At 44.2% G+C, this 16881-nt stretch overlaps 1 protein-coding gene across 1 annotated transcript in view; it reads left to right on the forward strand.

Annotated features, from left to right (window-relative positions):
- Window positions 1-16881, forward strand: part of KIAA1210 (KIAA1210 ortholog) — a 75703-nt gene that overhangs the window by 22620 nt on the left and 36202 nt on the right. Inside the window, 2 exon segments of the mRNA XM_069464204.1 lie at window positions 10175-10245; window positions 15927-16098. Of these exon segments, the coding sequence (XP_069320305.1) occupies window positions 10175-10245; window positions 15927-16098 (243 nt within the window).

The raw sequence follows: 16881 nt of genomic DNA on the forward strand, positions 1-16881 counted from the left end.
ATGCTACAGACCTATTGCCTTTAAGTGAAGATACCTCATCACAATATATGTGTCCAGTGAGCCCTTTTTGGCAGGACTCAATTCATTTTTAAAATGATCAGCAAATCTCTGCAAAGATGTTAGAAGCTGATAGTGGCCTGGTGAGCTATCCTATTTTCAGGCCCTGTAATAGACCAGTATGGAAGATTCTTTGGGGCAGGAGTGGGTGGGAATTTCATACTGACCAGAATTTGCCAAGTGAGTTGGGAGAAGAGCATAGTGGTCAAATCATGGGCTTTGAAATCATCCAGAACTGGGTTTGAGTCCCAGCTCTGTTACTCACAACTTGGATGACCTTGCACAGATTACCTAATTTCAGTGAGACTCAGTTTCCTCATCTGGAAAATGGGGGTGACAATGATAATAATAAAATAACAATGCCTACCTCATAAGGGCTCTTGTGAGGATTCAATGAGATAATACATGTAAAATCATTTTTCATAGTGCCTGCTTGGCACAGAGTGAGGACTCAGCAATTTTATTAATTGGATTAATTGTAGGATATTAATTGCCCCTGACTCAAAGGCGCAAGAACAGAGCCTTTGATCATAGCATTTGTGGATTGACAGACAGAATAGGCTCCCTGTCAGCTAGGCTTCCAGGCCACTATACTAGAGAGATGGCGTTCTTTGCACTTTCAACTCCCCCCACCCCACGGACCTAAGGTGTTAGGAGGGGCACAAGGCGGGTCTTCCTAAGCTCCTACTGGATTACTCTGGGGATGAGGTGTGATGGGGAGGAAGGGATGGCAGAGCTGGGGGAGAAGCTGAAGACCTTTTAAACATAAATGGTAGAGGAAGAAAAGGCGCAAGGAAGGAAGGAGAGGAGGACAAGGAGGAGGAAGAGAAGGTGGAGGAGAAGCTGCAGCCGGTGTGGCTGTTGCAGATGCTTCTCTTGGATAAGGAGTGGGTCTTTCCTGTTGCTCTCTCCTAGTAGTGGAATGTATCTCGAGAGAAATTTTAAGCGGTCTTCCAGATGAGACATCCTATTCTTTTGAGGCTGCCTCTAGACTCCAGGACAAGGACATGTCCCCTGGATGACGACCAGGGTGCTCAGAGGTATTCCTGAAATGGGCTTCCCTGTGGCAGGGAAGTGGAGGAAGTAGCTTCCATTATTCTCTGATGTACTACAGTATAAGAAAGGCCTGAGGGACAATTACTCTATAGCAGGTATCTGAGGCAGGAGTCCCCTAGAGCATGTTTGAGTGTCTGCTTAATGGTCCAGGTGGTCAGATGCCCACAGGGGAGGGTGTGGAATGTAAAGAAGTGACCCTCTCTCCCCGGTGTATGATATCCATGGGCATTTTGAGGTTGACTTTGCAAAAGTTACTGCGGATGTCATTTCAAATAACATGCCACCACAATGGCCAAGATACGGAATCAACCTAAGTGCCCATCAGTGGATGAATGGATAAAGAAAAATGTGTATATAAACACAATGGAATACTATAGTGCCATAAAAAGAATGAAATCGTGTCATTTGCAGCAACATGGATGAAAGTGGAGGACATTATGTGAAGTGAAATAAGCCAGGCACAGAAAAACAAATCTCACATGTTCTCACTCATATGTGGGAGCCAAAAAAGTTGATCTCATGGGGGTAGAGAGTAGAATGATAGATACCAGAGGCTGGGAAGGGTGTGTCGGTAAGTGGGAGATGAAGACAGGTCAGTTAAAGGGTACAAACATACAGGTAGATAGAAGGTATAAGTTCTAATGTTTGATAGCAGAGTAGGGTGACTATGGTTACAACAATGTATTGTATATTTCAACATAGCTAGAAGAGAGGACTTGAAATGTCCCCAACACATAGAAATGATAAATACTTGAAGTGATGGATACCTTAAATACCCTGACTTGATCATTACACATTCTATGCATGTGACAAAATATCACGTGTTCACTATATATGTAAAATATTATGTATCAATAAAAAATCCCCAATTTAAAAAATATAATACTGTGCCACTAAAGCCATGCAGCAGTTTCTGCTTTGGGCAGATATCCACCCAGGGCTCTCAGATCCAGGATAAATGGCCATCAAGATTGCTCTCTTCTAGTCAGGTTCCCATGAGGGTGCTCACACCTGCTCCTAGGAGCATAAACAAACAGAAGTTGATGGCTGGCTAGCTGGCCCTGAGCCTGCTTATAGCTGCTGCTGCACTTGGCCCCTGCTGGGCAAATGCCGATCATGCTGACTCCCTCCCAAGGCCCTGAGTTTTGCTTGGATGTAGTTGTATCCTGGATGGAATTTGGTATCAAACCCCAATCCCACCAAATGAACTCTGCCAGTCAGTGAGGTGACTGTCTACAATGAAGCCATCCTGACTACTGGTGGGCACCTGGAGTGGGACTTCTGGAGCTCACTGTGTAGGCTGAGGGGCAGCTGTGTTCATTATGGGGTGTGCAAGGGCGGCATTTCAAGAGCTGACTGAATGTCTGGTGCCCTCCTGCCAACCTCATGCAAGGATAAGAGGGAGGAGAGTGATCATAGGCTCCTCTCCCCTGGAGGTTAGCTCACTTTACACTTAATAAGGGGGATGAGGGCCCTTTCTGATACTTTCATTTCAGAGGATCCCAGGTTCCTGCGTGAGTTGCCATTGTGGCATCAGACACTCCCTCTAGAACTAGCTGAGCACTTTCAAGGAGGAGCCAGTCACCACCGTTCTCTCCCCTCGCCGTGCCTCAGAATGATCGACTCTAGGGCTCTTCAGTCACTGCTTGGTGGATACAACACCGCTGGTTGAGGACACAAAGTCCAGCAATAGTTTGAAAGGGATTAAAGGCATTCTCTTGGGGGTAGGGAAAGCCATCACAAACAAGTGAAACTTTAAGGGGCTTTTGCATGTTCTAACATTTTGGCAGGGTCTAACAGGTCCAGCTGACAACTCACTGGAGAGAATAGCAACTTAAGTTCTTTGTAAAGAAGTGTCTGTGGTGGGGTGGGCTGGGAGAAGGGAGCAGACAGTCCCCTTGTGGGCTTCTGAACACCGTTCTGTGTTGCAGCTGACATGGCTCCAAACCTACTCCGCTTTTGGCTTCTTCCTCAAATGGAGCTGGGGCTTGTAGGACTCTATTAGTTTTCTATTGCTCTGTTACAAATGACAAAATAATTAGTGTCTGTCTTATGAAAACACAAATTCACTCTCAGTTTCCATGAGTCGAGAATCTAGGCATGGCTTCACCGGGTTCTCTGCTCAGGGTCTCACAAGGCTGCAATCAACGTATCAGCCAAGGCCAAGGTCTTTGAGGTTCACGGTCATCTTCCAAACTGGCAGGTTGTTGGCAGAATTCGGTTTTCTGAGGCTGTAGGGCTGAGGTCTCTGGTTTCTTGATAGCTGTTAACCGAGGGGTGCTCCCAGCTACTAGAGGCCACCTGCCATTCTCTGCCATGTGGCCCTCCACAACGTGGCAGTTTGTTCTTTCAAGGCCAACAGGAGAGCATGTGCTGCAGCTTCCAATCTCTCTGACTTCTATATCTGACCTCTAGATCCCTTTTTAAAAGGTACACCTGATTAGCTTAGGTTCACCCACACTCAAGGAGAAGGGGTTTACAGGGCATGCATACCAGGGGGTAAAAATCTTAGGGGCCATCTTGGAATTCTATCTACCATAGACTCTATGAAAAGCATTTCATCCTAGTAGATGGTTTTTTGCAAAGAAAAAAAACATGAGACCAGCTGCTTTCCATTAGCATTCCCCATTCTGGAAAGATAGCAAATCAGTCAAGCAAAGTCTTCTGAATTTTTGAAGCTGAATCAGGCTGTGGTTAAAAATTTCAACAACCTTAGAAGACAGTCCTTTTTCCCTTCTTTTTTTTTCCTCCTTTTTTCCCCCTAGAGCCCTTGTTCATCCCTGAAATAAGGCAGTCTGAGAAGGAAAAGGCAGCTATGGGGCCTAAGCATCTGAGGTTGGCCTAGAGAAGCAAGAAAGCATTTTAATAATGACTTGATAATGAAACTTTATATCTCCACTAGGCCAGACTTCCTGATGACCATTATTACATGACTATTTATGCTCCTTGGAAGTGGTTCTGAAGGCCTCTCATCATTTGCTGGATGAAAATTTCTATTTCCTTTCCTTACTTGGCTTGCTAGCTTTTGCATGGGACTTCATGCAGAGGAGTCCTTTACTGAAAGGGTGTCTCAAAGTGTCTCCATATGTTTAAAGAAGGGGGCCATTTTCCCCACTGACTCCTATAGGACCACGCCCCCAGCTCCTGCATTCATCCATCCATAAACACATGTATTACAATGAGCACTTTCTGTGTGCCTGGTATTTTGCCAGGTACTGGTGATATTCAAGTAATCAAAAAGTGGTCCCTGTTCTCACGGTGATATCATCTATGACAGAGGTATGCGCAAAGGGCATGGGGGGTTATCTTTGATCTGGGTCTTGAAGAATGTGTAGGATTTTAAAGATGTGGGGATTAGGGGGATGGTGTTCCAGGCCAAGTGGACAACCTGTGCAGTGCGCAGAAAAAGCACAAGAACATGGTGTGTTTAGGGAGTGATTGGTGATTGTGGGAGACCAGGGTGTGGGCGTGTGAATAGCGGTGAGCTGCTAAGAGACTGGACCCCCTCCAAGGGGCAGAGAGCACCAGATTGCAGAGGGCCTTGAATGTTAAGAATTTGGTTTTTATCTTGCAGGCGGCAGGAAGTTGGTGACCGAGTTTAAGCAGGGGAGCGTCATGGTTGCATTGGTATTTTAGCGAGAACATTGTGACTTTGTAACTTTTTTTTTTTTTTTTTTTTTTGAGACAGAGTCTCACTCTGTTGCCCAGGCTAGAGTGAGTGCCGTGGCGTCAGCCTAGCTCACAGCAACCTCAAACTCCTGAGCTCAAGCGATCCTCCTGTCTCAGCCTCCCGAGTAGCTGGGACTACAGGCATGCGCCACCATGCCCGGCTAATTTTTTCTATATATATTTTTAGCTGTCCATATAATTTCTTTCTATTTTTAGTAGAGGTGGGGTCTCGCTCTTGCTCAGGCTGGTCTCGAACTCCTGAGCTCAAACGATCCGCCCACCTCGGCCTCCCAGAGTGCTAGGATTACAGGCGTGAGCCACCGCGCCCGGCCTTGTAACTTTTTTTGAGATGCCAATGAGGTGACAGTAGTTTTTGCTAAATACCGTAAATAAGAGCTTAGACCAGAGGAGGCAGTCCAATGGCCACTATCATTGAGTCACGGTATAATTAAGGAACACATTCATTTTAAATTTATATTGGCCATAATGAGACACATGAAAGAAACACAGTGATGCCTTTATAAGGAGATACTTGGGAAGCAAAGCTCTGTTTAATAAGGTTGGCCTGAGGGCAAGAGAACAGAAGTTATGTCAGTGGTAGCAGGAAAGTAGGAAGAGGCAGGCTTTCTGTTACGAAAAACTCCTCCATGAGGGTCCAGGCCTAGCCCAGCTGAATGGAGTGCCACATGCAGGGTTCACATGGCTGGGACACCTGGGAATGGACTCTATGGACTAGAGGGTCCCAAAAGTGCTTGCTTCTGCACAGGTGAATAAGCCAGGGCTGGGGCCACCTTGCTGGAAGGGAAGGCTGGTCCTGCCAAATTGGGAAACAAGGGGGTTCCTCTCCCAGGATAAGTCTTCCTCTGCCTTCTATAGCATGCCTCTACTTCTAAGAAATTTCTGACCACAAAGGTGGTTTTTAGATTACGTCCTCTTCTTTGATGCAATTTATACATTCATTCAACAACTATTCATTGAGTGCCTGATATCCCCCTCACATGCCACATCTAATCCAACAGTAGTAACTCCTGTGACTCTTTCATTCTAGGTGCTGGGAGATCCATTGATGAACAAAATAGACAGGCCCCTGCCCTCACGGAATTTACATTCTAGTAGAGGAGACAGACAAGAAACTAGTAATTAAATTAATATAGAACGTAAGTTTAAGTAGCAATGAGGGCTAGGAAGATGCTAATAAAGGATAATGGGATGGAGAGAGAGACTAGGAGTGCTTTAGCTCGGATGATCATGGAAGTGCTTTCTAGGGGAAGTAACACTGGATGCTCCAAGGCCACAAAGGAGTCAGCCATGCAACTCTCTGGGAAAAAAGCCCACCAGGCGGAGAGAGTGGCAAATGCAATGGTCCCGAGATTGAAAGGGGCTTGGTATGTTGGGGATTACCAAGAAGGCCAGTGTGGCTGGGCAGCGGGACAAAGTGGGAGGGTAGCAGGATTGGTGGTCAGTGCAGCATGGGGGTGGGGCCAGATCACACAAGGCCCATGGTAAGGGGCTGGAATTTTTCTCTGAGCTTGATGGCAAGCCATTGAGGGGTTTGGAGCTGGGGGCTGGTGTGACTGATGTGGCAACTTAGTGTGGGAAAGAAAAAGAATGTTAAATATATCATTAGCATTATTTTTATAATGATTAAACATTGAAAGAATGCTTTGGTTATATTGGGTTAAATAAAATATATTATTAAAAGCAATTTCACCTGTTTCTTTTTTCTTTGTTAAATGTAGCTACTAGAAAATTTGAAATTATATACGTGACTTGCAATTGTGCTCATGTTAACATTTCTATGTAACGGTGCAGGTCTAAGAAGTGATTGAAGATAAAGAAGAGGGCCAAGGACAGAGCCTTGCAGTGCTACATTTCAAATTCAGGGAGAAGACAAAGGTCCAGCAAACGGCACCCAGAAGGAACAGCCAATAAGGTAGGAGGAAAATTAGGGGAGTGTGGTGTTCTGAAAGTCAAGTGATACAATTATTCAAAAAGGAGAGTGTGATCAACGGTGTCAGACACGTCAGACGCTGCTGGAAGATCAAGTAACTGGTGGATTTGACAAAAGCAGTTTTGGTGGAGAGGTTTGGAAGCAGTTGGGTTTGGAAGCCTGATTGGAGAGCACAAGAGAGCAGGAAGCCAGGACATCGGGACAGTGAGTATAGATAATGCTTTTGAAATGCAGAGGAATGGGGTGGTAACTGGAAGAGGATTTGAAATCAAGGGGAGGTTTGTATGTTTTTCCTTCAGTTATCCATACTCCCTCCAGCAGCTCCCTGGTGACCAACAGGTTTGTAAAATGGTGACCTGCACTAGGGGCTGGGGCCCATGGCTGTGTGAGGGTAAAGCCAACTGGATCCAACCTGTGCCCTGGTTCATTAGCCACCACTGGATCAACAGGCCACAGACACGGCTTGAGTTTAAATTCCAGACTCCTGGGAAACCCACTGTTCCCAGAAAGCCTCTCTCTGGGCACACAGAGTGAGGTGACTTCTTTGGGGGAACTCGCAAGCCCAGGCGAGGCTGTCCAAGCTCCTCATTAACTGTGTTACCTGTATTTGTGACTACCCCAGAGCCACAGGCTTTCTCCCGCACCCGAGACTGTTCCTAAACAGTTGTCCTTGCTGTGCCATTACCATGTTTAAAAGAGCAGTCTGAACAAAGAAAGAGGGCATCTTGGCAGCATCTGAACCCTTAGAGCACCATACAACGATTCAGTTTAACCCTTGAGTTTAGACTGGCCAAAGTGCTTTCTGGCATACTTGTCTTATTTCCCCGACCAAATCCTGAAGGCCCTGAGGCCAGCAGCACTGTCAGTCAATTCATCAGGATGTGTGGAACTGTCTCCCCTCCTAAACATGCGTATTGAGATGGCCAGGAACTTACCAGTGCCATGAATGACTCCTCTTCTCCCTGTGAATTTCTGAGGGGCTTGTGAATTTCCCTCCCTCTTTGCTCCTGCCAGATCTCTAGATGGAACTTGGAAAAATAGTAGAGGCAGGAGTGTCAAGAGGAAATTCATTCCTTCTAGATGGTGCATTGGGGTGATATGTGTGGGCTCTCCTGATGGGACATGTATGGTAAGAAAGGGGGTGTAGTTGTGTGAAGTAGAGAGGGTGTGTATGTGTGCATATGTGCCCCTGTGTGTGTGTGTGGTAATTATTGAGCACAATATGGGCCAGGACTCAGTCATCTTTAGGCAGAATTGTGATATTGGCTTATAGAGGTTGAGTGACTTGAACAAAGTATCAATACCTTTCAGCCAGGAACGTATCTGTAGTAGTGTTTATTACTCATGGCAGTGAAGGAGAAGACATATCATGGGGAACCACAGGGCACTCGGTAAGTGGGTCTGAAGCCATCTTGATACCATGGCCTTGTCAGCTCGCATTGTGGTTTGGAACCTTTCGCTCTCCAAGGTCTCAGTCACTCTGGCTATGTGAACTCTCAAGTTCTCCTTAACCTTAGAGCCTGTGGTCATCCCTCTCTATCTCTGGAGATGTATTGGGGATTTACACTAGAGAGCAGGACAGGATGGTCCTGGAGTCCATCCATGAAACAGCAGTGGCAGCTTGGCTATGTCTGGAGCAGAGCAGACCTGGGATGGGCAAGTTGGCTCCAGAACTTACTTAAATTCCACTTGATGGTACTTTAGTCGGTCATGTCAAGACTCGGGGGAGGGGGTATCATGGGGGAAAAGTCTCTGCTTGTCTCCCTACAGCTTTCCTGCTGTGTGTGAGTACAGCACCCTTTCTCTGGGTTATGCTGCTCATCAGATACTTCCCCTCCCCACATACACAAACTCCCATCAGGAATGTCAGCACTGATTTATAAAGATTTGATTATCGACTGGCATACTTCCCTAGAAGCATGACATAGAGTCATGGGATAATTATCCTTTTCATGATCACTTTGGTTGTTTCCCATTTTCAGCTATTTAAAACTGTGCTCCCCAACCCCTGGGTGGCAGCCGGCTGGGTATTGGCCCCTGGTGCACGGTCAGGGGATGGACACGCTTGAAACTCTGATTCGGGGGGCGGGGGCAAGGGCAATATATGTAACCTAAACATTTGTACCCCCATAATATGCTAAAGTAAAAAAAAAAAAAAACTAGGCCAGCATCACCACCTAAGCTCCACCTCCCCCCACCTCTCCCCACCTCCCCCGCACTGTCTTCCTCCTTCCACCCCACCCCCAACCCCTGTCCATGGAAAAATTGTCTTCCATGAAACCAGTCCCTGGTGCCAAAAAGGACTGCTGATTTAAAACAATGCTGTGATAAACATTCATTCTTGCATGTATATTTTTGCATGCAAGTGTGAGTATATCTATGGGGTGAAGTTCCAGCAGTGATGTTACTGAATTAAAAGGTATATATGCATTTTACATTTTGATGGATATTGCCAAATTTCTCTTCAAAGAGTTAGAGCTACTTACTCCATAGTGTATGAGAGTCCCTATTTTCCCCACCTTGGTGAGCAATGGGATATCATCAATGTTAAACCTTTTTTGACAATCTGATAGATGAAAATGTTAATTTGATATTTTGATTTATATTTCTTTAATCATGAATCAGACTGAGCCTCTCCTTATGTGGTTATTAGCTGTTCATATTTTTTTTCTGCAAACTGCCTTTGTACTCTTTGACCCATTTGTACTGAATTGTTTGACTTTTATTGATCTGTATGAGCTCTTGACAAATTAAGAAAATTGGCCCCTATATCAGTCATATTTGTTGCAAGTATTGTTTCCTAGTCTGTCATTATTTTGTTGACTCATTTTTTTTTGGCCAAGAGTTTCAAATTTTTATGTAGTCAAATATCTCAATCTTTTCCTCTATGGCTCTGGGTGTATATCAAAGCAATTTTGTCTCCCTGGGCACACCATGAATAATAACAGGCCTCCAAAAGTAACAGGCCCCAATACAAAACAATAGATCAGCTTTTTAGCGTTTGTCTCTCTTTTTTTAGTAACAACTTTCTGGAGATAAATTTCATACAATGTACAGTTGACCCGTTTAAAGTTTACAATTCAATACTTTTTAATATGCTCACAGATTAGTGTGACCATCACAATTTTAGAACATTTTTATCACTTCAAAAGGACACCCTGTACTCTTTGTCTATCACCCCCCACCCAAAACACCCATCTGTCCCAGTCCTACACAAGACATTCTCTGTCTATGTATTTGCCTATTCTGGACATTTCATATCAATGGAATCAATGTATTTTTTAAGGAAGGATAATTCTCCCTAATGGCAATTCCATTGTATAGCTTTTGTTGAATAGTTTAAGAATCTAGCTGAAGGATAAGGGGTAGGGTGAAATGATTGCATTATGCCCTGGAAAACAAATGATGATCTTTTGATTTTTGCTCAGCATTTTATTTTAGTGATCCTACCATGGCTGAATCACTGAGTGAAGTTTCTGGCAGTCTGGAAGTTCTGGAGAAAAGTGATGAGGGTAAGTAACCCAACGAAACCTTGATAACTAGAGCTAGATTTGTTTACTGTGTTTAACGCCTAGGACAAAGAAGGAAGGCATAAGAAAACAAATCCAGATAAAATTTCTAATAACATTAGACTCAGTGCACATTTACTTTTCAGGTTTCTAACTTCTTTCCTGTCATCTCCAACTCTGACAGTGAAAAGGTTTTGTCCGAGATTTGCGATCTTCTTTGGACATGGTTACCAGGTTCTACTTACTAAGGCAGGAGAAGTATTTCTGCTTAATCAGAAAAAAAAAACAATCAGAACATACCACGATCTGACAGATTCAAATGAGGTTTTACTGGAGATAGTAATCCAGATCTAATCAACAGGTGAATTTGTAATTTGAGGGGTAAAGGGGACTATAGAAACAAAAGATGCCACCACAGGTGTCTGTTAAATGGGATTCAATTCACAAAAATTCTCTTTTGCAAAACTCACTCAGATGTGTATCCATTGCCTAATTGTGGTGCCATCTATGAGTTACAGGTGATCATGAGTGTAATAATAGTAAGGGAGGCAAAAGTCACTAACAATAATAAGCTTCATTGACACACAAGAAAAAGGAATCATAAGACATGAAGTGAGACATTGAGCTTAAAGACAGGACAGAACTTAACAGGTAATTGGGTTGTTCTTCAGTTGTTTTGCTGAGATTTCTTTAGTGATATATGGTATAGAAGACTTGGTCTGGAAGGACAGAGAGAGGGAAACCTCCCTGTGGCTTCCTGGGGGCCTGACCTCACTGATTATGAAGAGATGGAGATGCTGAGCCTGCTCATGGATCCTTGGTGGTAGCACGTGGGTCTTTTTCTTGACCTCTGTTTAGTATTGGATCTCAGAGACAGTGATTAGGCACTCCAAAATATTTAACAAATGAATGAATGAAGGAATGAAAGGCCTTGTCACCAAGGCAGACACACCTACCAAACCAACTGACTTATCTTTTTGGATATGAGCTAGACAGATGCCTACAAAAGAAGGTGGCAATGCAGTGCATCTTGATGAAGAGTGGAGGTAAAGAAATGCCTTTTGTCTGTTCTCAAGGTTTTTTTTTTTTTTTTTTTTTAAGACCAAATATTTGGGTATGTTTTTAGAACTAGCCAGTGCTAGCCAGAGAATAAAGTGGCTGTTGGGGGGTTAAATGGAAGAAAGCGTAGTTGGAAATGTTTTCCTTCCAAGTAGCAATGCAAGAGAACAAGATCATCATTATGAGATGGATTTTTAAAGCTCATTAAGTTCAACCCAGATGGGCTGTGTGCATGGTGCATAAGCAAATATACAACCCAGAAGCAACAATTTCTTCATTGGATTTAGCTGTGTTTTCCTCTGGGGGAGGGAGGAACTGCCTTCAATGGGCTGTTTTCTGGCATGGGACACATTGCAGCCCCTCATTGAGTGAGGATTTTGAAAGCTACTTGCTGTTTGGAAATGCATAGCCCTTGGGCTTGGATGGGGAAATCAATGGCTTTGTTATAGGAGAAGTCCAGACAGCTGTCGGCTCTCAGCTGTCAGCTCACTGACCACAACTGCTGTACCTTGTAGTAGCATAAGTTACCCAGCGTATAGGTGACCTATATAAACATTGCGGGGTACAAATGTGGGTTTTGACCCATATCTGCTGTCTAGGTCTCTCCACCCTTTGTGCTTTTAGTAGCTTTTGAAAACCAGCCTGTGGAGGGCTCAGCTGCTGGCAACTTAAAGGCACCCCTTTAAAAAAGGAAAGCTTGAAAGGCCAATTTATGTACTTCAATACATGGCAACCATCACAGATTTCATTAGGGTTTCAAAAGTAACATAGCATGTGGGCAGTACCCAGCTTTGTATTTCACTCCCAGGGCTGAGACCAGGGCTCGTCTCCATACATCAGGGGTAGGGAAATCTTGTAATCCAAAGCAGACTGAAGACTAAGTTGTCACTGACACTGTATGTCTGGCAATGGGTTGCTCACTAGGGCCATGTCTAGCTTCCAAGTCACTGCTCTAGATCAACAAGCAGCCAGCCCACCATCTTTGACAGTTACCATTTCTTGGTATCTCCCCAACTCCCTGCTAACAAAGCTATACTGCTACCATACTCAGAGCCACCCTACAGGGTGGAATGTAAATATTTTTTTCCTTCCAGTGCCCATGGTTAAAAGAGACACACATTGCTTAAGCTATTTTCAGTCCTTGTGGGAAAATAAGTTGTTGTTTCTACCCAGCAAAGAATGGAAAATTGGGAGAAAATTGGAATATATGCATACTTAATTTTTAGCACCTGTTACAGTTCCAAAGTTGCTAGTCATTTTGTTAATTTGGGAACATAAAAATATGGTAATGCATAATTTTGTCTGCTCATGCAATGATTATATTTGTTAAATTCAGTTTTACAGCCTGAAGGGTTTATTAGATGTGTTTTTATTCAGCTCTTCAGTGTTTATAAATTATGTCACAAATGGAGCTACCAGCTGCCAACTGTCTCTTCTCTTTGTCTTTGCTGGTTTATGAGAAGCAGGTTTGCAACTCCAAATTCTCTAGCTTTGCCTTCCTCCCTTCCACTATGGGATTTTGAAGCAAAAGGAGCAACAATTACTATGTTTGTAAACTTTCTGAGCATGAAGTTGTTCCCCTCTCAGAAGGCCAGAAGGAGATCCATCTGTCAAGAATCAAAACATGTTGTTCCTTCTTTTTTTTTTTTTTTTGGAAAATAGCAATGTTTCCAAAGGCCAAAAATCTTGCTCCTTCCTGTTTGTGAGAGGACTCTGCCCAATTTGTCCCCTTGGAGTGGGAATTATTTAGTGGTATGTTGGAGCTGGCTCACACTGGCTTGGGAGGCTGGGCACATCTCTTCCCAAACATCATGTTGGTAGCTTCAAATTGGCCATGGTGACTGTATTTACACCACAAAAATAGGCAAACACTACAGATCAGGGCATTTCCCCCAGAGAACCAGTTGTTAAACATTTTCTAGCACAAAACTGGTTATAGCAATCAGGATTTTACATTCAAAAACCTCACAATTTAATAGGTTTCAGAAATCATTTGGGGGTAGGGAGATTGAGAAGGCCAAAGAGCAAAATAGAGGTGATTTTAGAGCCATCCTACTCTGTAATGTGTATTTCTCAGAACTTTCATGTCAATTCCTCATGGTAGTTTCGTAAGGTCAAACATCATTTTAAATATTTTAATTTATTATCATAGAAATTAGTTTAATTTTTCTGCAAAAATTTAAAAAGGGAGCTTGGGGAAAACATATGTTTCCTATTATATTGTCATTTTCTATTCTACCTTTAGGTAGAATTGCCAAGATTTCCCAGCCATGATCCCACATAGGTACAGCCTAGAAGATAAGAAATTGCCCAAGTCATCCAAAACAGAAATTACTTAAGTAGCAATTATTAAGCAAACAGTCCTATTATCTTTCATGGACCTACCCCATGTTCACTTCTACTTCTAATCATGCATATTTTAGAGTTCACTATTCAGTTATAGATGTGGGGCTGCTTCCAATAAACACAGATGGAATTGAATCTGGCCCTAATAAACAAGTAATTATTGAGTCCCTAAAACTAGTTCACATTTATTGAGCACTTACTACATGCCAGATCTTATGCTAAACTCTTTACCTATATTATTTATAATTTACATCAACTCCTATAAGGGTCAGTGTTTAAATTATAGGATGCTGAGGGATGACTCTGCTCAGTGGTTGCTATTCAAGGGAAGTGACAAGCTGTGTTGGCATTCTGCACCCCTCAATGGACTCAGTTGTCTCTGAAGTGTTACTATATACCTTACACTGTGCTAATTGCTAAGGGGGATGCTAAAAAGGGCCTGCCTACAGCCTTGATGTGGGGGCAATAGCTAAGACCCAGGGGCTATATATTGTTCCTTTCTCATTGATATCCAGAAAATAGTAAATGCTTGACCTTAGCAAAGATTTGTTGAATACATGAATGAATGAATGAATGAATGAGCAGAGTAGCGAATATTCAGATTCAAAACTTGTGGTGCTAACAGTCAAGTTTTAGGTGTTCAGAGAAAGGAAAGAAGCATGAAGTGCACTGACTTTCTAATAGGCAGGCCAAGGAGTAATCAGTACACAAATAGGTCATGGCATTTCAGAGCTAGAAGGAACCCTAGTTCAGCATTTCCCAAAGTATGCTTTGCCAGAGATTCCACTTACATGCATTGGGAGACAATATTGTTGCCCAGTTTCTTGGAACTTCATGATACACATAAGCATTTTGAAGTTTCAGAAAAGTTGGAAAGCAGATCACGGAACTTTATCTAATCCAGCATTTCCCAGATTGACTGGACTGCAGATCCCTTTATCATGCAACAAACCTTGTAAGCATCCCTCTGAACATACTTTGGGAGATGCTGATCAGGTGTAATGCCCTCATTTTCCTGTTGAGCCCCAGAGAGGTTGAGTGGCTTACCCACGGTCACAGAGCTACTTGATAGCAGATTGAAGCCTAGGATTCCAGAATTTTCTGACTCTTGGGTGGCGCTTTCATCTCATCATCTAGCCTTTCATAATAGCTGCTGCATTGGCAACTCCATTGGCTGGGCCCTTCACTGCCAGCGTAGCATTGCTGTGCTGGTGAGGCCTTCTGGAGACCAGACAGTTGAGAATTGGAATGCAACACCTGAGTTGGTAACTTACTGCATATGAAATCAATAAGAGCTAATTCTTTCCCTCTGAAGAATGCAGCGTGAGCCCGCCACCCCCTTCTGCTCTTCTACTGAGGACATATGTGCTTATTAGGAAACCAAAGAAGGCAGAAACAGACAGAGCCTTAGGAGCATTTAAAGCTCACATTCCTCACTGGTGCCCTGGTAATTATTATAGATAGAGCAAACTTTCATTTACTTGCATGAGCAGAGGGCAGCAGCCCTGTAGATAATCCAAACCAATTGGCAATAGTTGAAGAACACACACAGAATTCATCACACACACACATGCACGCACACACACACACACACCTTGAAAAGCCCTTTGCTATCGGATTTTGACACGCCTTTTGCACAGGCAGATTCTTTACCTGGGCAGCCCTTTCTTCTTTCCGATTCCCAGCCCTCTCACTTGCTTATAAATTCTTTACTCAAGGAAGTGTTCCCTGACTGCACTGACCACCTGCACTCACTCTTTGGGTCTGCATCCTTTCAGCGTGCAGGCTGGGAAGTATCAACTCCCACTTGGACTTGGATTTCTAAGGATTCTGCAGTGCTTTTCACATGTGGAAACTTGGTTCTCCCACTCTATTGCAATGACTCCAGCCCCCGGGGTGGGGGCAGGAGAGAACCAAGTGATTACATTGACTCAATAATTGCTTCACAGGAATGAACTTCTTAGGACAAGGAAAGAGGTGTGTATGTTGATAGCTGAAATTGAGAGGCAAACGAATGCCCAGTGAGTTCAGCCTGAACAGAGGCTGCCCAAAGATCAGAAGCTGTGGCCTGGGCTTCTGCTTTCACCAGCAACTCAGACCCTTTGTTACTGAGTGACTAAGAGGGGAACAAACCAAATGGAAGGTGCTGTGGGGGTGAGGGCCAGGTTCTGCAGGGCACCTGGGATCACGGTGCTCATTCCTGCCATGAAGTCTCTGTATCCTCTCCTGTCTTCCCTTGTACCATCACGCTCTGCATCACTTCCATTTCTCACCTCCAGGAAAGAAGAAATTCAAATTTAAAGCCTTCAAGAGCTTCTTTGGCAAGAAGAAGAAAAAAGAGCCTGAAGATGCCCAGGGAGGGACAATGCTAAAGCCAAGCTTGTCCAGCAGCAACATTAGCATCTCTTCTCTGAAGCCAGTTCTGGAAGATCAACAACAAACTGAGCCTAGGTAAGCTCTGATGGGGTGGAGGGGGATGGGGACAGGGCAAGGGGCAGGCAGCTAGACCTAGGTCCCCCTTTGGCAGCCAAATCACTAGTGGATATTTGGTCCCAGGGACTCTTGGCTTCCCTGCCTGTGAGGGCTGAGCTGGCAGTCACTGCCAATGCAGCTGTGTCCAGGGGCCTTTTTCTGTGTGTATATGTGTGTTTGTTGGCTGGGCTGCACAGCTCAGTGGGTTGGAGCATGGCAAATGCACACCCCATTCCCCAAGAGCACTAGGTGAGAGGGCGCAGATAGATCAGAGAAACCCTTCCTGTCACAGCTAAAATAACTTAAGATGTGGGGCCTACTGCTAATGAAAAGTTGGATACTTGTTGCATATAGCGAGAAGGGCCTGTGTCATTCAGGAGGCTTGGTCTGGTTTGCTTGCCTGGCCATCAGACTGCAGATCTGGCCAAGGGGAGCCAGATCTCATAATGAGTGATTAAAGCTTCAGATAGTAGAGCCATCTAGCTGGGGGTGGAGTGGGGCGAGACATAAGCATGAAATCACTGTGTTGTCATAAAAACACATAAGCAACCCCAAATCCCTTTCTCTCTCCACCCCAGGAGACTGGGGAAAATGCTAGAACTGGTTACAGAAGGGATGGGGAAGACTGTTTCCAGTCCCCACTGGACACAAATTTTCATCAGCAATGCCCCAGTTTCCACCTTCTATGGTGCTATCTGGATACCGAGTACCCCAGCTGTCCCCAGATCAGTCAGGTCTCCTTCTGTGAAGTTCCACCTGGGC

This window comes from Eulemur rufifrons, chromosome 30 (genome assembly GCF_041146395.1).
Source record: "Eulemur rufifrons isolate Redbay chromosome 30, OSU_ERuf_1, whole genome shotgun sequence".
Taxonomy (NCBI): Eukaryota; Metazoa; Chordata; class Mammalia; order Primates; family Lemuridae; genus Eulemur; species Eulemur rufifrons.